This window comes from Balaenoptera ricei, chromosome 8, assembly GCF_028023285.1.
Source record: "Balaenoptera ricei isolate mBalRic1 chromosome 8, mBalRic1.hap2, whole genome shotgun sequence".
NCBI classification, from domain to species: domain Eukaryota; kingdom Metazoa; phylum Chordata; class Mammalia; order Artiodactyla; family Balaenopteridae; genus Balaenoptera; species Balaenoptera ricei.
In genome coordinates, this window is record NC_082646.1 from 50421589 (window position 1) to 50443919 (window position 22331).

The 22331-nt window shown below is 37.9% G+C and overlaps 1 protein-coding gene across 1 annotated transcript in view; it reads left to right on the plus strand.

The window, feature by feature from the left end:
* Positions 1 to 22331, plus strand: part of DLG2 (discs large MAGUK scaffold protein 2) — a 2071189-nt gene that overhangs the window by 456205 nt on the left and 1592653 nt on the right. The window contains exon 5 of the mRNA XM_059930672.1: positions 8537 to 8611. Coding sequence (XP_059786655.1) covers positions 8537 to 8611 — 75 coding nt within the window. The remainder of the gene's footprint in view (positions 1 to 8536; positions 8612 to 22331) is intronic.

Genomic DNA, 22331 nt, shown 5'->3' on the forward strand with positions numbered 1-22331 from the left:
GGCAGACCTGAAATTTTAGGTATTTTTCATTAGCTGTTTATTCAAAAGAGGTATTTTTTACAGATGAATTTTAAAAAGTGTCAGGAAGAAAACTGTATCTTATTTTAAAAATCACAACCTCTGTTTCCATAAGAGTTAGTAGTTTATGATATAATAGATAAGATCTGCCAGTGAAGAATATTCATTGACTGCAGTAGTGGATAATGGCCAAAGTTTCTTTCTTGCAAGGAGAAAAGTACACTTGTAGTTCATTTCTCTTGTTTCATCTTGTTATGTCAGTGGGATGCAGTGACAGCATGCAAATATCAATGGCATTTAAAGTATTTTACAAGAATATGTTTTTGGTTTTTTTTTATCTTTTATTTAGAGGCTTAAATTACTCTATTGCATCTAACTCTACATAACAGTAATTCAACTTTGGAGATTTCTGGAGCTTCAGAGAATATTGGGACATGCTTCCACAAAAAGCTAAAGTACGATAATATATTTCTTAGAAATATTTACAGACCAATTATTTCAAGTATGTGATCCCAGACTACACAGTCAATTCTGGCTCCCAAATTTAGTCATCCTAAAACTGTTGCAGTATTTCAGATGTTCTTTCCAACTTAGATTTAAAACCTAGATTTAAAATTCCTGATGTTTGCGAAGTACTTTCTTGTACTTTTTCTCATTTAATTTTCATAGTGAACATGTGAGATAAATAGTATTATTTTATACTCAGAGGTGAGAAAATAGGCTTAGAGAAGTTAAGTGGGATAGGAGAAAAATCCCTGGTTTGTAAGATAAATATTAATATTTATATAATATAAATATACTTATTATGATTAGAATGTATGTTGGACCCTGGGCTAAATATATTACTGTATTATCTTGTATAATCCTTCTAATAATCCTCTAAACTGGGTATTATTCTCTCCACTTTATGGATGAGAAAACTGAAACTCACTGAGACTAAGAAACTTGTTCACAGATCTAGAAAGTGAAAAATCTAGCATTCTAGCACAGGTCCAATGGATTCCTCATTGTTTTAAACATTTTCCTCCACCACCTTTCAGGGTTAATGTAACGATAGAATGAGCTAACAACTCATGTCAAGTGCCTGGCATCTAATAGGTGCTCAATAAATGTTATTTCATTATACACCTAGGAAATGCCTCTCTCCATTGATACTGTAAAATAAGTTACAACAGTGACTCTCATGTGTAATAAATATTTAAATGTGGCCTGCTTTGAGCATTCAGAGCTTATATAACTCATCATAGTTAATTAATCCAGGAAGTCAGATGGTTAGAAAATGTTTTAACATAGAGTGTTAATCCTCTTATGTACTAGTTAGCCACAGATTGCACCTCTGCTAACCTGGGCAAATGGCTGCCTGGAGTCACAAGAGATTTTGGAACGCATGATCGTGACTCAGCATCACCTTCACTGTCCGCTGAAAAACCTTCTTTCTCAGCATCCTGCGGAGAATGGGTCAGCAGCAGTTTCCTCATTTACAGAAGAGCCAAATGCATGATTCCCCAGCACGATGTCAATCTTAGTAAGGATTTCCTCAGAAACAAATTAGGCCAACTCATTTTAAACATCTTTGAAACCTGAGAAAATAAAAGGAAACAAGTAGGAAGATAAGCCCAGGAAAGGATAAAGTTGTGTATTGAGGAACTGTGAGGAATTATGCCCAAAAGGTAATGAGAAAGGTTAATACTGACCATGAGTGTGTTTAGCATCTGTAATATACTTTGAACAAGCAGGATAGAAGCCACCTTATTTGGGGCTCCCCATTGTTTATTTAAAACTTCTTTTTTTAATTGAAGTATAGTTCATGTACGATATTAGATGTTATAGGTGTACAATATAGTCATTCACAATTTTTAAAGGTTATACTCCACTTATAGTTTTTATAAAATATTAGCTATATTCTCTGTGTTGTACAATATATCCTTGTAACTTATTTTATACATAATAGTTTATTTAAAGCTTCTTAGTGTCAGTAATACCTACCCTGCTCTCTAGATGAAAACTCAGGCCGTCCTGTGACTTTCCATGAATTTCCAGTCACTTGCAAAGAATTAAAAGTCCTACAATCACTTAAAATCACAAATACAGTCTCAATTAAGTAATTAAAATTGTCCAGTCTCAAATATTAATCAAAACTCTGTACACTTTTCCTGATTAAATACTCTCTCTTCCCTACTATGGGATCTTCAGATAGGATGTCTGTTTTGGGGGAATGCTTTGGGGATAGGCTTCTTTCTTCTTTTTTGTCATTTGCTAGTTGGTTATTTATTCCTCCAGGTGTGGAGCATGATAGGGAAATAAAAAAAGGAGAGCAGAAAGTCCTTATTAGACTGGGATTGTCATATTTTTTGCTCTCTGAGCCTGACATATAATGATAATAATAACAAAACAAAGAAAATATCTGATGCTTACATTAATGTTGATTATGTCTAGAAATAATTCTAAGCACTTGTATTAATTCCTTTAATCTTCATAACTGAGACAAAGAGAGGTTAAGCAACTTGCCCAGGGTCATCATTGTTGTGGGTCTTAGGGAGTTTCTCTTTCTGGGCCTCTCTGACTAAATCTCCTGTAATGTGGATGATGCATTTCTTCAGCCCCAAGTTTTACAGCAGTCCACTCCACACAGAGGCTTGTCTTGGCAGGCATTGTAATGGCTCCAGGATGGCTCTTTTGTCCTTACAAGCTCTGAACATGCAGACTGGCCCAGATGAAGCCACCTGTCCTGAGGCAATGACCAGCTTGCCATGTTATCTTACTTGATAAACTTTTCAGGGGCGAGTCAGATCCCAGTATACTCACCTCTTAAATCCAAGGGACTTATATTAAGCTTTAGGTATACACTCATTGATGCCTCTTTCACTAATCTTAGGTGAAAAGTTAGACCCCTCCTAGCCCCTTTCCAAAGAAATCCCTTCTCTTTGTAAATCTCCAACCAGCTAACCCTTGTATATCCTCATTATCGATAAGGGTTTAGAGACCTGAAAGTGGTTCTTGGTAATTTCCTTTGAAAATTATAGCACCTCCTTTGGAATCTCATTTTTATCGTATCTTGGTGTCTTAGACAGGGCTTCCAATATATTACCTTGTACATATATTTCTAACTGTAGTGTACTTTGGTACCTGGCAAAATATGATTTTCTCCTTTTAACAACTTACTCTGAAATTACACGTCTTTACGGCAAATTAGGAAACTAATTGGATGAAAACCTTTATTTGCCTAAGGGCAATTATTTATACACATATGTGTGTACACAAACATATATGTATGTATGTATATATGCACACATTATATGTCTATATATATACACATTGTATATCTGTATATATGAAATTGATGATTTGGAGGCATGCTGGGAGTTGTTTTTCTTTTTTTTTTTCAAATTTTTGGAAAATTACCTTAATTCTTGATGTGCTGAAGCGTATGTTTGACTAGAAGTCAGAAAATGTGTTTTCTAGTAATTTTAGTAAGCATTAACTCATAGATATTAATGTTTATAATAATCCTTTAAATATAATTATTCATTACATTTATAAAAGTACTTTACATCTTACAGTGTATTTGCAGATACATTGTTATAGTCATTTTCGTTCTGCCATGCCACTTAGTTTTGCCCCTTGTACATCATGTTTTAATCTCTTTTTCTTCATCTGTCAAACACCTGAGAGTTTTAGAAAAGATGGGAAAGACAACTTAAGTGCTTTTCCAGAGACTAAACTCAGGAGAGCCTTTTGAGTTTTTTAATAGGATCAGGACTGGATCCCTCCAGGTCCACTCCCTGGCAGGACTCCCTGCTGTCCATGCGCTGTGAAGTAGAAATAAATGAGGGGAAAGGCCGAAGTCAGCTTTCTCTGTAGCGTAGAATCATACTTTCCCCTCATTCCCAGGTTTCTGTGGCCCAAAATCAAGAGGTTTCCTTACCAAGTCCAAGAATACCTTGATTCACTATCAGATGGTGCATGGTGCACCTTTACCTGGAAGGCCCTCTACTCACCCTTTCCCTCCTAAAAGCTTTATTGGAAAACCGAAGTGTCTTCTCTATAAAACGTTTCCTGATTTATCCAGTCAGAGTTCAACATTCTTGCCTTTGGCCTCAGTTTCCCTGCACAGTTTTCTATGGCCCTTGCTCATCCCTTACTCCTGACCCCAAAATGGATGAGTTGGATCTTTTTGATCTGTCCATGTCACGTTTTATGTATACCATATTATTAATGTTGCTTTATAATTGCATGTTTATTGGTTTGTCTTTTTCCTTGGACTGGGAACTTCTTTAGACAGAGACTGAGTCTTGATATATCCTTATTTCTAATACAACAGCTAGCACTTACTAATTTCTCAATGAATGTTTGTTGACCGAATAAATGAATGAATGGTCTAGTTTTTAATCCTATTTTATTTCATTTTTTTTATTTTTTAAAAATTATTTATTTATTTATTTATTTTTGGCTGTGTTGGGTCTTCGTTTCTGTGCGAGGGCTTTCTCTAGTTGTGGCGAGTGGGGGCCACTCTTCATCGCGGTGCGCGGGCCTCTCACTGTCGCGGCCTCTCTTGCTGCGGAGCACAGGCTCCAGACGCGCAGGCTCAGTAGTTGTGGCTCACGGGTCCAGTTGCTCCGCGGCATGTGGGATCTTCCCAGACCAGGGCTCGAATCCGTGTTCCCTGCATTAGCAGGCAGATTCTCAACCACTGCGCCACCAGGGAAGCCCTTTAATCCTATTTTAAATGTAACGTGTTGCATTGTATCTCCTAAAAGGTTGGGAGCTCTTTAAGAGAAAGGATTTTAATTTTTATATCTCTAAATTTTATATCTCTATATATACCTAGCATGGTACCTTCTATGTAATACATGTTTGATAAATGAATAGCTGAATAAATGAATGAATGAATATGTATATAGCACTATCATGTGATACTTCTCAACCCAGAAAAAACTTCTATGATTATGAGAATCATTTTATTGTGAACAGTACAACAGAAGCTTTTAGTTTTTTCTCTGCTTTCAGAAGAACATGCTATTTTGAATGAAACATTTAGGTCAAAATTTTATTTGGATGAATCATTTCTCACCCTGCCACACACAAACTTGTTCTGAGGATTAAATAATGAAAATGTCTATATAGGCATTGGTAAACTCCAAAGCGCTCTAACAGATGTAAGTCCCTGATACACAAAAAATTTCAAAATTTCTACTCTCTCTGGGGATGGGACAGGTTGAGCAGAAAATCTTTAGAGTTTTCTTTGTCAAGTGTTTGTCACTATTAAAATTCTTTGTAGTTACATATTTACATAATCAATCTGAGATTTAATTGTCCAGCATATTTAGCTCATTTGCTCAGGATATTCTGGAATGAAATATGTCAAGATGTTAAAGTTGGAAAAAGACCATCAAGGAAGATGAGAGACTTGGAGACATCAATCTATCTAAATAGCGTAGTATTTTAAAAAGACCAAAACCCACTGATAGTTTTGTCTCTTAATATAACATGTTTTTCAAGGTTAGCGTTTCAGATCCTGAATCCAGATCAAGTCACATATCAACAATCTAGAGGTATAAATATTTAGGGTAGATGGATGAGAGAGAGAAGGGGAAGTGAAATCTGTCTTTAGGGTAATTTGTCACCAACTTCTATCTTAAACTTGGAGAGATAGGCTGGCTCTTGAGGGAATTCTAATGTTCCCTCTTGATTTTTGGCCTAAGAATTAACTTAAAAATAGACTAGAGAGTGTCCTTTCCCCTAGTTTTCATACTGGTCCTTGCTGGCCTTCTAAAGGCTGGGGACCTGCGAAGGAGGCAGTAACCCCAAACTCTGTCATGGTGCCCACATTAAATATTGGAGAGAAAAAATACTAAAAAAGGAGAAGGAAAAATTCTAGGAAAAAGAGAAATTTTACTTCCACTGCTGTGACAATTCCCTTGACGTATGTTAGATTTTGTCTTCTTTAGAAGTAGAGTGAAATGATAGGTAAAACCTGAGGTTGGGGTTTTCAGTAACCACACTTCAGTGGAAAGCTCTTGTGAGATTATCTGGTCCAGCAGTTCTTAACTTTTATTACCATGCAAACTCACAGAGATATAACCATACCCTATGGTAACAGTAGATCAGAATGGCAGGGATATTCAACTGGAAGGTGTACCCCTTCGGAGGAGGAAACATATTAAATTATTGGGAGGAATATAGGTTGGTATATGAGGGGATCAAATAAACCCCTCTCATTTTATACATGAGAAAAATGAGGTTTAAAGTGTTAAAGTAACTTTCCCAAAGTTCCACAGATAGATTAATGGGGACACTAGGTAGATTAATGGGGACAATACTGAAATCTAAGATCCTAATTTCTATTCCAGTCTTATTTTTTTCTAGTCACACACGGTGGATTACCAAATAATACATGTTTTCACGGCATCTGTCTTCAGTAGGCCTTTTTATGTTTCTGGCCCTGTGTAATCATATAGTTAATCTTCTTGATTAAAACACTAATGGGAAGCCTTTAGTATCTAAAACTCAGGTAATAGTGGGACAGGAGACTCACACAGATTCCCATCTTTCTTTACTCCATGGTATATATCCATAGAAGTTTAAACACTACTTATTTATGCCCCCCATCACATTTTATGCGTACTTATATTCCTCCACCTAAGCACAGCTCACTTATTTATTGAATTTTCCTTCTTTACCATATGCTCCATAAAGATATATAGTATCTAGATGTAAAACAAGCTTATTATTACTACCCTCTACTAACATAACAATTATGAATTATTACAAAGGACACATTCCTCACCATTAACATTGTTTGGTATGACTTATCATAATTAAAAATAATAATAACTAGCATTTTAATAATGCTTTCAAATTTCAAAAGGCTTATCTTCACATGTAGATAAATTATATTTATCTGGCTTAAGCTATCAGAAAAGAACAATAAAAGTGTCCTTTTACTTTGTGTGTTCTTTTTCATAACATCCTTGCAAATTGTGGTAATTATCTGAAGCAAATCTTTATCATCTGATAGAAGTCCTGTGAATTAGGTGAGATACCAACACTGTTCTACAGATGTGACTCCCAAGCAGGCACTTGGTTGAGCTTAGCTTGAAATTGTGGTCATCTGACACCAGTCCAGTGCACCCTATGTACCCTGTTGGTACCGTATGTCATGTTTTGATTTAAACAAGAAAACTGAGCATGGAGATTGATGATCTTAGTGTATTTTTATGGTGACTCTATCAATAATCCCTCAAACAGCACTTCAGAGTTTAGTGATGCCTTAAAAATATATCACCTAAATAAAGGTTTCTCTAAAAGGCTTACAAATCACAAAATAGGATTCTTAGCACAAGTACTGAATTCAGTACTTTATTGCAGTTAAGTTAGACATGTTAGGATCGTTGATAAGATGAAATCATGTTAGTTGATGACATGTCTTAAGCCCCATTAAACAGAAAATGAAAAATACCAGTTTCTCATAGAAGGAGCATGCATGGGCTGCAGAGTCAGTCAAATTCTTGCTGCAATCCCAGTCAGGCTGCTTTCTTGTAGGGTAACTTATAGATGAGCTTCTTACCCTCTGTGAGCCTCAGTTTTCTCTCCTGTAATGGGCATAGCAACACATCTATCCATATTTGTTATAGCAACTAGTGATAATGTACTGAGTCTAGAATAACCATTCGCATATTTTGTAGCTCAGTAAATCACAGCTGTGGTTTATATGATTATTTATTAACATTATTTGTAGTATTTATATAATTGAGTGTAAAATAAGTAAAGATAAAAGATGTTGTATTAGAATCACCTCCTCCCCTTTTAGCACTAATCAGAACTCTTAAAGGAAAGCACTTCATTCTCTCTAAAAGGCCAATTAGAATTGAATTTATTGGAGTTACAACAAAAGAATATGTTAGCTCGAGATACATTTCTTATGTGAAAAGAAGTGCCTGGCAAATTGTTTAGAATGTTAGATCTCTGTGCTCCTTGTTTCATTTCTTTGCACCTCAGTTTCTGATGTGACAGGAAAGGCCTCTAAAATCTTTCCTGTACAACTCTACATTCTGGGATTCTATGAAATGCCCTAGAGAGAATCATCACCACAAGCTTACGATCTGGAAGGGGAGACAAGTAAACAAGTCTTTCTGTACCTTGACTCAAGAAATTTCACAGGGGTACAGCATGTATTGGTGTCCTCTGGGAGCCTGGAGGAGAGACCAGTTCTGCTTCTAGGTTAGGAGGATTCTCAGGTGGTTCCCACCGGGACCTGAAAGGCCAGTTGCTGAGGAAGCCTGGTTCCAAAAACCTAGGCCTTAGCGAAATACAAAAACCAAAGAATAATTTCTTGTGCCTTGATAAGAGTAGAAATGACATACCTAGTTTCTTTTAGCACTGCACCAAAAAATTATTCTCAAAGACTTCTCCTATACTTGTAAATATGGTAATAAACACACTGATGATAAACATATCAGCTGGTGTAGATTGCTGCACGTCATATGTAGAACATAACATATTTTTTACTTATTTGCAGCAAAACCAAGGCAAGTGCCCAGCCCAGAATTGTTCAGTGGAAGCCCCTGCTTGGATGCCTGTTCACCACTGTACTGTAAGTTTATTTGATTATTCTAAGATTGGCAAGATTAAAGGATAATTATTTTTATACTTTGGAACAACCTTAGTGGAATGGGCTAGAATACTCCCTGAAATTCTAGAGTAGAGCAAACATTTTGAAAGGAGAAAGAATATCTTCTCAGAAAGCTCTACATTATAAGAAGCACCGGTGATTAGGGATTACATGTATTTCTTTTTTGGAGTGAGAGTAACTTGTAAAGGATTTGTCTAAATGGGTTATTGATGGTTTAGAATTGAATACTCTTTAAAATGAATGTGTTTGCACATATATTTTTCTCAATAGCTGCATATTCAGCAATACTTGATTTTAGATGCCTTAGAGAAGGATTCTTTCTCTTCTTCCATTGTTGTGTTGACTGTTTAATAGTGATGAGTACACAGGTTTGCAATTTTCAAGTCTTCCTGGTATAATAATAGCCTCTGCATTTGTGTGAAATCTTCCATCAGAGAATTTTCAAGTGCTTTAGAAACAAACAGGTACTATGTCATCATTCCTCTGTTGTAAATGGGAAACTTAAATGCAAAGGAAGTAAGAATAGTGCATCAGTTGTAAGGTTGGGAATAGATTCTGGTTGCCCTGACTGTCCTTCATGAACTCATTCCACGACGCTGTGCTCTGAATAAGTGAAGAAAGTGGCTGATTGTATGATACAGTTTTATATATACATTGCCTGATAGAAATGACAGTGGTTCCTCTGGGAACCGTGTGTGCTGTAACTGAGGGTTTGCCTGTCATGAAATAATTTGTGTGTGATGAGGACAAAAAGTTCGAAAGTTACTTTTGAGGCATTCCCCTCATTTGACCTACCTTGCAGGCAGTATAAAGTGATATGTGGAGTGCTTTAAATATCCTCATCTATTATTGAGGTACAGGCTTCTGAAAGGTGCAGCTGGACTCTCATAGCATGACTTATGACTGTGTTAAAAGGCAGTAGGCCTGGAGGAGCCTACTTTTCACTCAGATTGTGTGAGAGAATGAAGCCTCTTTCCTTGACTTCCGTTTATCTGTGGAAGATGAGAAGGTGGGATCACCTTTAATGAAGGAGCGATGATCATGCTAAATTTTGGAGGCATTCCTGCAGTGCAGAGGCAGCTCAGCTTGCTGGAGACATGGAGTATTAAAATGTCACACTTTTGTGAGCAGGTGGTCAGAGGGGAGCACCTACTTAGGGACTCTGCTGATGCCAGAGAAAGGATGAGTTTTAATAATTCTATTTCTTCATCAATCACTCCTTTTATTGTATCCCTAGTGATATTATCTCACAGTTACTGATTTATAATGCCTATTTCTCCAAGAAGACCATGTGCTCTTCAGGGTCCTAGTATACCTACACCTAGGTAAATCCCTGAGTACACGGTAGAAGCTCTGTGAGTGTATATTTAATAAATGAACCTTCAATCTGTTGATTTCCTCTTTATAATAAGTTTTAATAAATTATTTTGTAACTCACATTTCTTGCTGAATAGGAATAAATATATTTTTACTTTCTTAGTTGGGTGGTTTCCATTTCTCACCTTCAAGTGTCCTTTTATACTTTCTCCTTCAGAGTACCATTGAATATGCGTTTTGAGGAATTTTGTTTTCAAATTCCTTTGCCATTTACTTAAAAGTAATACATCTCCCAGTGGGGCAAGCACTTTCTGGAGGAATTGCACAACCCATAATGATTCTGCTTTCTCTGTCAGTAACCCCAGTCTACAAAAGTAGGCTCCTACTGGCCATGTTTGGGATCTGTGAGTCTGTGCCTGGCCATGACTGACTGGTCCAAGAGGTAAATATCTGATCCCAGGTGAGCCTGTTGGGTTCTCTCTCCTGGGTATTTGAAATTTGTACCAGAGAGATATCAAACTGGTAGCCATCAGTATTGAATCATATGAATGACAATAGTTTGGAAAATATTCTATGAACCTCAGTTGCTGAGATTCCTTGAGTTGCCGAGATTCCTTGAGTTGCTGAGATTCCTTGAGTTGCTGTATATCTGCCCTTTAAGGTTTAGCTTGCTCAAATCTCTCTTTAATTTTGTGAGAAGGGCTCAATAACCTGCTGATAAGTTACATTCTTTTTCCTTAAGTTATCTAGATTTTGTTTTATTTTGTTTGTTTGGGGGAATTTATTGCTCTTTGATTTATTTGCAGCCAAAAAGTAAACTCCCTTAACTAACATCTCCTGGTCTGCAACATTTATGGAGCTCCCACCAGTATTGATGTAATGAGTAGTTGTCTCAGACAGAAAGAACTCAGAACTGTGGGATTTTGATAATTTATAATAGTCCATTCATTTCAAATATCTGGTTATATATAACACTTGGGCACATAAAAATGAGCAAAGAATAATTTGGTAATGACTTAACTCACATTATAAAATAAGAAATATGTCTAGTTAACAATACAGTAATAAAAGCATATTTACATAACAAAAGCTATATACAATATGTGAAGTAGTTCTGGTATTAATTTCCATTTTCTCATCTCTCAGGAAATAGACACAATCTTAGCCTCCTGCGTTTAAGAGAATGTCTTGTCCGTCTCAAACCCTCTATGGGCTGAAGCAGGTTATAAATTAATTAATACATACTTACATTCAAAATAAATGGATAATTTCTGTTATCTTTGTGCATTTTTAAATTCACTTGATTCTTTCCTACATTTCTCTCCCCGCTGCCCTATTCTTTCTTGGTGTTTTGCTCTGGAGTAATTGTATCCTTATAGCTGGGCTTTGTTACTTTATTCAAAACAGTCCTGGTCTTTGTGTGTGCTTTTGCCTCCAGGTTCATTTTAAGTGCCGAGGTTTTATCATTGGTTCTTCCAAGAAACTTTCTCTCTCCAAATTGTTTTGCAAATGCCTGTCAACAGCTACATATTGCCTTGAAAATGACTTCTATTACTACTTGATCACTCTCCTCTTGGATGCTCTCTTTTTTTGGCACTCCACGTCTCTGTAATAATGGGACCAAGAAGTGTTTTTAAAGACTTTTCCTTTTAGTCAGAATTACAATGTACAGATTGGGATTCAAGCTGAATAGAAAATTTACCTCCAGCAATTATACAGAAACATAGGCATATTTATACTTTGTGAATAATTATAAGTGAAATATCTTCCCTAGTGAGAAGTGTGACAGTTTTGTTTATTTATCTTTCCTTGTACGGCTGCATTAAGCATTAGAATGATACCCTTCCTCACCTCTACACTTTACATTTAATTGGGGTGTATGCTCATTGGTTTGTACGATCACGAGTATGAACACAGTGGTTACCTGAACCCCTGCCACTTAGAAACAAATGAGAAGAGACCCACAGGTTCTGGGACTCAGGTGAAGACAGGCAGATCTCTGAATCTGGAGTGAACTAGGCTAAGAATTAGTTCCTGTCAGCTGGAAATAAAGAACCTTAGATTTGACCAGCTGCAGGAGGCTTGAGCGGCTGCTGCATTTCAGGGCAGGTCTCTGGACCACTCAGTATGACTATGGCCTATGAGTGGATTTGGTCACTTTGAGGAATGTCCCCAAACACAATCCTTAGTTATTAAGCATTACTCAGAAATGGCTGTAATGTATAATTTTATTGATTAGACATATGATATATAAATACACATGATTTGTCTAGAATAATTGCTTTGTTTCTCTTTATGTTTGCACACCCCTTAGTTCCTGGAAATTTAAAAATAATGTAATGAGAGGAGTTTCTAAAAGCTAAGTTGAAAAAAAAAATCCCTGCTATTATGGAGCTTATCATGGATATTGTTATTTCTGCATATCTCTATTGTTATGTAGTATTCACCCATAAATAGATATGGGAAATATTTTTAAAAATCATATAAGCATTTGTAAATAAGAACACTGTACTCTGAATACATCAACTCTCATTTACTCATTCAAGAAGCATTTACTGAGCATATTTTGTAAGTTGTAACTGACCGTTTGATTCCTCGGGATAGAGCAGGGAACAATACATGCATATAATCATTATACTGTGTAATACATGCTATATAATGGTCTGTACAAAAAGCTATAACTTTTCAGAATGGAGATTTGCCTCAAGATGGATTTTGGAAGACAGAATATACAATTTTTAGTAATAGTTAAGTATAAAAGCTTTAGAATTGAATACGTTTTGTGTTAAAATACGAATTCTGCCACTTACTAGCCATATAACATTGGACAATCTACTTAATCTCTCTGAGTTTACACGTGTGACAGGATATTTTGAGATTTACATGAGATAATGCATACCACATGTTAACACAGCACCTGGCACATGGTAATTGCTTGAAAGGTGGTAAGAGAAAAGAAAGAAAAGAATAGGTCATTCTAGAAGCAAGTGATGGGGAAGGATGAATTGGTGAAGAAAAGCATAAAAAACAGGCAATAACTCATTATTAATTTAGGGCTATTTAGGAGGGCCCTTTCTTCTAAAAGGGATTCAGGCTTGTTCAGGAAGAGTTTCCAGGAGTTAATACACAACTCTTTAAGACTGTAAAAGGAGAAATCCTGAAGCTCTTGAAAAAAAACATTTGTCCTCTGACAGGCAAGAACTGATGATATGGAGTGTCATATTGAGATGTTTGTATTCTGAGTAATATAAAGCCATTTTTGAAGAGTGGGGCTAGATACTCTTTTTAATTTAAAAGCATATTAACATTTCACTACAATGTCTCTCTAGATTATGAAAGTAATTTTTCTCTTTTATGGGAAATCAATAAAAACAGCCGTTCCTGTAAGAAACCAGAGGAGATGTTCTTTTAAAGTGTTTATTGTTTCAGCATGTTCTCCCAGACTGCCTCCCATTACCCACAATTGGGATCATTCCCTCTAATTGAAACCAGTTAATACAATGTGCATAAGCTATTCTATACTAGTGCAAGGGTTTTTTTCACTCTGTTTTGGTAGCTTCTCCCCCACCTTTTTTTCTCCACAGTTCATTGTGTGACTTCCTCTTGTATACAGCCCAAATAAATACCCAGACCATGGTACTTAGAAACATCCAACACAGTCATAAAATAAATAATGTTGTGTCTGCTCTCTGGGTATTGTAGAGTTCCTAGGAACACAGACCCGCTGTGCAAACTCTGCTGCTGGGAAATTACACCCAGGATGGCTTTGATGGGTATTGTCTTTCCAAAGACTGGATATAATTTTTATTTTTTAGAGCAAGGTTTTCATACCATCAGTGGTTAGTTCCCTTATAGAACAAAAAGTTAGGATGTTATCAGATGATCACAATTTTAGGAAAATTATGGAAAATTACAGAGTACAGGGCTTTAAATTGGTCTACACTGGGATTAGAGTACATCTGGCCATATGGGTGGTAGCTGTAGGGTTAGAAAAGAATTCAGAGGGGAAATTTTCTTAGAAAAAATCATAATGCACTTTAAGAGATGTGAGCTCTGTGGAATGGCTCTGATTCCAACTTGGCTGTAGTTAGGGCTTTGAATCAAGGAAAGTATGTGGAAGACTAGATTGACACAATGGATACATTGCTTTTTTTCCCCTCTCTTCTGGCCGTTATAGTACTTTCGACTTATACTGGTTTCCTCTCTAGGTTCGAAAGAACCTGCTGGGAACTGCAGGATTCATATCAGATAATTTTGTTACACTGATCTTTGAAGCATGTTCAGAAAGGGAACCCACAGTATTTATGGGTTTGGTGGGGAGGGTTCATGGGAGAGATGAAAGGGCATTTCCAGTGAGCACACACAAAAAACACACAGAGTAAAGAACTAAAGACATGTAAACATGTACCCACCATACCCTGTGCAGAGATGAAGGTTTCAAGTCCTGAGGTTGCTGGCAAGATCTGAGAAGCTATCCATCAGTGTTCTTATTTTTTTCCCACAGATTTACTGAAATATAATTCACACACTATTACAATTCAACCATTTAAAGTGCACAGTTCAGTGACTTCAGTACATTCAGAGTTGTGCTACTCTCACTACTACCAATTTTAGAACATTTTCATGAGCTCAAAAGAAACCCCATGTCCATTATAAGTCACTCCCCACTCCTCTTCCCTCCAGCTCCTGGCGATCACTAATCTGCTTTCCATCTCTATGGATTTGCTTATTCTAGACATTTCCTATGAATGGAATTATAAAATACATGGCCTTTTGTGATTAGCTTCTTTCACTTAACATAGTATTTTCAAGGTTTAGCCATGTTGTAGCATGTATCAGTTCTTCATTACTTTATCTTGATGAGTAATATTCCATTGTATGGCCATACCACATTTTGTTTATCCATTCATCAGTTGGTAGACATCTGTGTTGTTTGCCGTTTTTCAACATGGGAATAATGCTACTATGAGTATTCACATGCACGTTTTTGTATGAACGTATGTTTTTACTTCTCTGGGATGTATACCTAGGACAGGAATTACTGAGTTGTATGGTAACTGTGTTTAACTTTTTGAGGAACTGCCAGAACTGTTTTGTAAAGCAGTTACACTATTTTACATTCCCACCAGCAATGTACGAGGGTTTCAATTCTCCACATCCTCACAGCATTTGTTATTATCTGTCCTTTTTATTGTAGTCATACTAGTGGGTATGAGGTAGTGTCTCATTGTAGTTTTGATTTGCACTTCCCTAATAATTAGTGATGTGTTGAGCATCTTTTCATGTACTTTTAGGCTATGCTTTTATCTTTGGAGAAATGTCTATTTAGATTGTTTACCTATTTAAAAAAATTTTTTTTGGTCTTTAAGTCTTTGAGTTGTAAGAGTTCTCTATATATATTTTTTTAAGCATCTTTATTGAAGTATAATTGCTTTACAATGGTGTGTTAGTTTCTGCTTTATAACAAAGTGAATCAGTTATACATATACATATGTTCCCATATCTCTTCCCTCTTGCATCTCCCTCCCTCCCACCCTCCCCATCCCACCCCTCTAGGTGGTCACAAAGCACCGAGCTGATCTCCCTGTGCTATGCGGCTGCTTCCCACTAGCTATCTATTTTACATTTGGTAGTCTATATATGTCCATGACACCCTGTCACATCTCACCCCTCCCCCTCCCCATATCCTCAAGTCCATTCTCTAGTAGGTCTGTGTCTTTATTCCCGTCTTGCCACTAGGTTGTTCATGGCCTTTTTTTTTTCCCTTAGATTCCATATATATGTGTTAGCATACTGTATTTGTTTTTCTCTTTCTGACTTACTTCACTCTGTATGACAGATTCTAACTCCATCCACCTCATTACAAATACCTCCATTTCATTTCTTTTTATGGCTGAGTAATATTCCATTGTATATATGTGCCACATCTTCTTTATCCATTCATCCGATGATGGACACTTAGGTTGCTTCCATGTCCTGGCTATTGTACATAGAGCTGCAATGAACATTTTGGTACATGATTCTTTTTGAACTATGGTTTTCTCAGGGTATATGCCCAGTAGTGGGATTGCTGGGTCGTATGGTAGTTCTATTTGTAGTTTTTAAGGAACCTCCATACTGTTCTCCATAGTGGCTGTATCAATTTACATTCCCACCAACAGTGCAAGAGGGTTCCCTTTCCTCCACACCCTCTCCAGCATTTATTGTTTCTAGATTTTTTGATGATGGCCATTCTGACTGGTGTGAGATGATATCTCATTGTAGTTTTGATTTGCATTTCTCTAATGATTAATGATGTTGAGCATTCTTTCACGTGTCTGTTGGCCATCTGTATATCTTCTTTGGAGAAATGTCTATTTAGGTCTTCTGCCCATTTTTGGATTGGGTTGTTCGTTTTTTTGTTATTGAGCTGCATGAGCTGCTTGTAAATCTTGGAGATTAATCCTTTGTCAGTTGCTTCATTTGCAAATATTTTCTCCCATTCTGATGGTTGTCTTTTGGTCTTGTTTATGGTTTCCTTTGCTGTGCAAAAGCTATTAAGTTTCATTAGGTCCAATTTGTTTATTTGTGTTTTTATTTCCATTTCTCTAGGAACTGGGTCAAAAAGAATCTTGCTGTGATTTATGTCATAGAGTGTTCTGCCTATGTTCTCCTCTAAGAATTTGATAGTGTCTGGCCTTACACTTAGGTCTTTAATCCATTTTGAGTTTATTTTTGTGCATGGTGTCAGGGGGTGTTCTAATTTCATACTTTTACAAGGATCTGTCCAATTTTCCCAGCACCACTTATTGAAGAGGCTGTCTTTTCTCCACTGTATATTCTTGCCTCCTTTATCAAAGATAAGGTGACCATATGTGCGTGGGTTTATCTCTGGACTTTCTATCCTGTTCCATTGATCTATATTTCTGTTTTTGTGCCAGTACCAAACTGTCTTGATTACTGTAGCTTTGTAATATAGTCTGAAGTCAGGGAGCTTGATTCCCCCAGCTCCATTTTTTGTTCTCAAGATTGCTTTGGCTATTCGGGGTCTTTTGTGTTTCCATACAAATTGTGAAATTTTTTGTTCTAGTTCTGTGAAAAATGCCAGTGGTAGTTTGATAGGGATTGCATTGAATCTGTAGATTGCTTTGGGTAGTAGAGTCATTTTCACAATGTTGATTCTTCCAATCCAAGAACATGGTATATCTCTCCATCTATTTGTATCATCTTTAATTTCTTTCATCAGTGTCTTATAATTTTCTGCATACAGGTCTTTTGTCTCCTTAGGTAGGTTTATTCCTAGATATTTTATTCTTTTTGTTGCAGTGGTAAACAGGAGTGTTTTCTTAATTTCACTTTCAGATTTTTCGTCAGTAGTGTATAGAAATGCAAGAGATTTCTGTGCATTAATTTTGTATCCTGCTACTTTACCAAATTCATTGATTAGCTCTAGTAGTTTTCTGGTAGCATCTTTAGGATTCTCTATGTATAGTATCATGTCATCTGCAAACAGTGACAGCTTTACTTCTTCTTTTCCAATTTGGATTCCTTTTATTTCTTTGTCTTCTCTGATTGCTGTGGCTAACACTTCCAAAACTATGTTGAATAATAGTGGTGAGAGTGGGCAACCTTGTCTTGTTCCTGATCTTAGTGGAAATGGTTTCAGTTTTTCACCGTTGAGGACAATGTTGGCTGTGGGTTTGTCATATATGGCCTTTATTATGTTGAGGAAAGTTCCCTCTATGCCTACTTTCTGCAGGGCTTTTATCATAAATGGGTGTTGAATTTTGTCAAAAGCTTTCTCTGCATCTATTGAGATGATCATATGGTTTTTCTCCTTCAATTTGTTAATATGGTGTATCACGTTGATTGATTTGTGTATATTGAAGAATCCTTGCATTCCTGGGATAAACCCCACTTGATCATGGTGTATGATCCTTTTAATGTGCTGTTGGATTCTGTTTGCTAGTATTTTGTTGAGGATTTTTGCATCTATGTTCATCAGTGATATTGGCCTGTAGTTTTCTTTCTTTGTGACATCTTTGTCTGGTTTTGGTATCAGGGTGATGGTGACCTCGTAGAATGAGTTTGGGAGTGTTCCTCCCTCTGCAATATTTTGGAAGAGTTTGAGAAGGATAGGTGTTAGCTCTTCTCTAAATGTTTGATAGAATTCGCCTGTGAAGCCATGTGGTCCTGGGCTTTTGTTTGTTGGAAGATATTTAATCACAGTTTCAATTTCAGTGCTTGTGATTGGTCTCTTCATATTTTCTATTTCTTCCTGGTTCAGTCTCGGCAGGTTGTGCATTTCTAAGAATCTGTCCATTTCTTCCAGGTTGTCCATTTTATTGACATAGAGTTGCTTATAGTAATCTCTCATGATCTTTTGTATTTCTGCAGTGTCAGTGGTTATTTCTCCTTTTTCATTTCTAATTCTATTGATTTGAGTCTTCTCCCTTTTTCTCTTGATGAGTCTGGCTAATGGTTTATCAATTTTGTTTATCTTCTCAAAGAACCAGCTTTTAGTTTCATTGATTTTTGCTATTGTTTCCTTCATTTCTTTTTCATTTATTTCTGATCTGATCTTTATGATTTCTTTCCTTCTGCTAGCTTTGGGTTTTTGTTTTTTTTTTTTTTAAAGGTTAGACTTTATTTTATTGCCTAGATTCTATTTTTTTTTAATTTATTTATTTATTATTTATTTATTTTTGGCTGTGTTGGGTCTTCGTTTCTATGCAAGGGCTTTCTCCAGTTGCGGCAAGCGGGGGCCACTCTTCATCGCGGTGCGCGGGCCTCTCACTATTGCAGTGTCTCTTGTTGCAGAGCACAGGCTCCAGACGCGCAGGCTCAGTAGTTGTGGCTCACGGACCCAGTTGCTCCGTGGCATGTGGGATCCTCCCAGACCAGGGCTCGAACCCATGCCCCCTGCATTGGCAGGCAGATTCTCAACAACTGCGCCACCAGGGAAGCCCCACTTTGGGGTTTTTTTGTTCTTCTTTCTCTAATTGCTTCAGGTGCAAGGTTAGGTTGTTTATTTGAGATGTTTCCTGTTTCTTGATGTAGGCTTGTATTGCTATAAACTTCCCTCTTAGCACTGCTTTTGCTGCGTCCCATAGGTTTTGGGTCGTCGTGTCTCCATTGTCATTTGTTTCTAGGTATTTTTTGATTTCCCCTTTGATTTCTTCAGTGATCACTTCGTTATTAAGTAGTGTATTGTGTAGCTTCCATGTGTTTGTATTTTTTACAGATCTTTTCCTGTAATTGATATCTAGTCTCATAGCGTTGTGGTCAGAAAAGATACTTGATACGATTTCAATTTTCTTAAATTTACCAAGGCTTGATTTGTGACCCAAGATATGATCTATCCTGGAGAATGTTCCATGAGCACTTGAGAAAAATGTGTATTCTGTTGTTTTTGGGTGGAATGTCCTATAAATATCAATTAAGTCCATCTTGTTTAATGTATCATTTAAAGCTTGTGTTTCCTTATTTATTTTCATTTTGGATGATCTGTCCATTGGTGAAAGTGGGGTGTTAAAGTCCCCTACTATGATTGTGTTGCTGTCGATTTCCCCTTTTATGGCTGTTAGTATTTGCCTTATGTATTGAGGTGCTCCTATGTTGGGTGCATAAATACTTACAATTGTTATACCTTCCTCTTGGATCGATCCCTTGATCATTATATAGTGTCCTTCTTTGTCTCTTGTAATAGTCTTTATTTGAAAGTCTATTTTGTCTGATATGAGAATTGCTACTCCAGCTTTCTTTTGATTTCCATTTGCATGGAATATCTTTTTCCATCCCTTCACTTTCAGTCTGTATGTGTCTCTAGGTCTGAAGTGGGTCTCTTGTAGACAGCATATATATGGGTCTTGTTTTTGTATCCATTCAGCCAGTCTGTGTCTTTTGGTGGGAGCATTTAATCCATTTACATTTAAGGTAATTATTGATATGTATGTTCCTATTCCCATTTTCTTAAATGTTTTGGGTTTGTTATTGTAGTTGTTTTCCTTCTCTTGTGTTTCTTGCCTAGAGAAGTTCCTTTAGCATTTGTTGTAAAGCTGGTTTGGTGGTGCTGAACTCTCTCAGCTTTTGCTTGTCTGTAAAGGTTTTAATTTCTCCATCACATCTGAATGAGATCATTGCTGGGTAGATTAGTCTTGGTTGTAGGTTTTTCTCCTTCATCACTTTAAATATATCCTGCCACTCCCTTCTGGCTTGCAGAGTTTCTGCTGAAAAATCAGCTATTAACCTTATGGGGATTCCCTTATGTGTTATTTGTTGTTTTTCCCTTGCTGCTTTTAATATGTTTTCTTTATATTTAATTTTTGACAGTTTGATTAATATGTGTCTTGGCGTGTTTCTGCTTGGATTTATCCTGTATGGGACTCTCTGTGCTTCCAGGACTTGATTAACTATTTCCTTTCCCATATTAGGGAAGTTTTCAACTATAATCTCTTCAAATATTTTCTCAGTCCCTTTCTTTTTCTCTTCTTCTTCTGGGACCCCTATAATTCGAATGTTGGTGTGTTTAATGTTGTCCCAGAGGTCTCTGAGACTGTCCTCAGTTCTTTTCATTCTTTTTTCTTTATCCTGCTCTGCAGTAGTTATTTCCACCATTTTATCTTCCAGGTCACTTATCCTTTCTTCTGCCTCAGTTATTCTGCTATTGATCCCATCTAGAGTATTTTTAATTTCATTTATTGTGTTTTTCATCATTGCTTGGTTCCTCTTTAGTTCTTCTATGTCCTTGTTAAATGTTTCTTGCATTTTGTCTATTCTATTTCCAAGATTTTGGATCATCCTTACTATCATTATTCTGAATTCTTTTTCAGGTAGACTACCTATTTCCTCTTCACTTGTTAGGTCTGGTGTGTTTTGACCCTGCTCCTTCATCTGCTGTGTGTTTTTCTGTCATCTCATTTTGCTTATCTTACTGTGTTTGGGGTCTCCTTTTCACAGGCTGCAGGTTCGTAGTTCCCGTTGTTTTTGGTGTCCGTCCCCAGTGGCTAAGGTTGGTTCAGTGGGTTGTGTAGGCTTCCTGGTGGAGGGAACTAGTGCCTGTGTTCTGGTGGATGAGGCTGGATCTTGTCTTTCTGTTGGGCACGTCCACGTCTGGTGGTGTATTTTGGGGTGTCTGTGGCCTTATTATGATTTTAGGCAGCCTCTCTGCTAATGGATGGGGCTGTGTTCCTGTCTTGCTAGTTGTTTGACATAGGGTGTCCAGCACTATAGCTTGCTGGTCGTTGAGTGAAGCTGGGTCTTGATGTTGAGATGGAGATCTCTGAGAGATTTTCGCCATTTGGTATTACATGGATCTGGGAGGTCTCTTGTGGACCAGTGTCCTGAAGTTGGCTCTCCCACCTCAGAGGCACGGCCCTGCTGCCTGGCTGGAGCACCAAGAGCCTTTCATCCACACGGCTCAGAGTAAAAGGGATAAAAAATAGAAAGAAAGAAAGAAAGAGGGTATAATATAGTGAAGTAAAATAAAGCTATTATAAAGCAAAGCTATACAGACAAAATCTCACCCAGAAGCATGTACATATACACTCACAAAAAAAGTAAAAGGGGAAAAATTAATATATCCTGCTCCCAAAGTCCACCTCCTGAATTTGGGATGATTCGTTGTCTATTCAGGTATTCAGCAGATGCAGGCACATCAAGTTTGTGGAGTTTTAATCCGCTGCTTCTGAGGCTGCTGGGAGAGATTTCCCTTTCTCTTCTTTGTTCGCCCAGCTCCCAGGGTTCAGCTTTGGATTTGGACCCGCCTCTGCGTGAAGGTCGCCTGAGGGTGTCTGGTCTTCGCTCACACAGGACGGGGTTAAAGGAGCAGCTGCTTCGGGGGCTCTGGCTCACTCAGGCAGGGGGAGGGAGGGGTACGGAGGAGGCGGGGCGAGCCTGCAGCGTCAGAGGCGTCGTGACGTTGCAGCAGCCCGAGGCGCGCCGTGCGTTCTCCCAGGGACGTTGTCCCCAGATCACGGGAGCCTGGCGGTGGCGGGCTGCACAGGCTCTCGGGAGGGGCGGTGTGGAGAGTGACCTGTGCTCACACACGGGCTTCTTGGTGGCGGCAGCAGCAGCCTTAGCGTCTCCTGCCCGTCTCTGGGGTCTGCGCTGATGGCCGCGGCTCGTGCCCGTCTCTGGAGCTCGTTTAGGCGGCGCTCTGAATCCCCTCTCCTTGCGCGCCGCGAAACAAAGAGGCAAGAAAAAGTCTCTTGCCTCTTCGGCAGCTGCAGACCTTTTCCCGGACTCCCTCCCGGCTAGCCATGGCGCACTAGCCCCTTCAGGCTGTGTTCACGCCGCCAACCCCAGTCCTCTCCCTGCGGTCCCACCGAAGCCCGAGCCTCAGCTCCCAGCCCCCGCCCGGCCCGGCAGGTGAGCAGACAAGCCT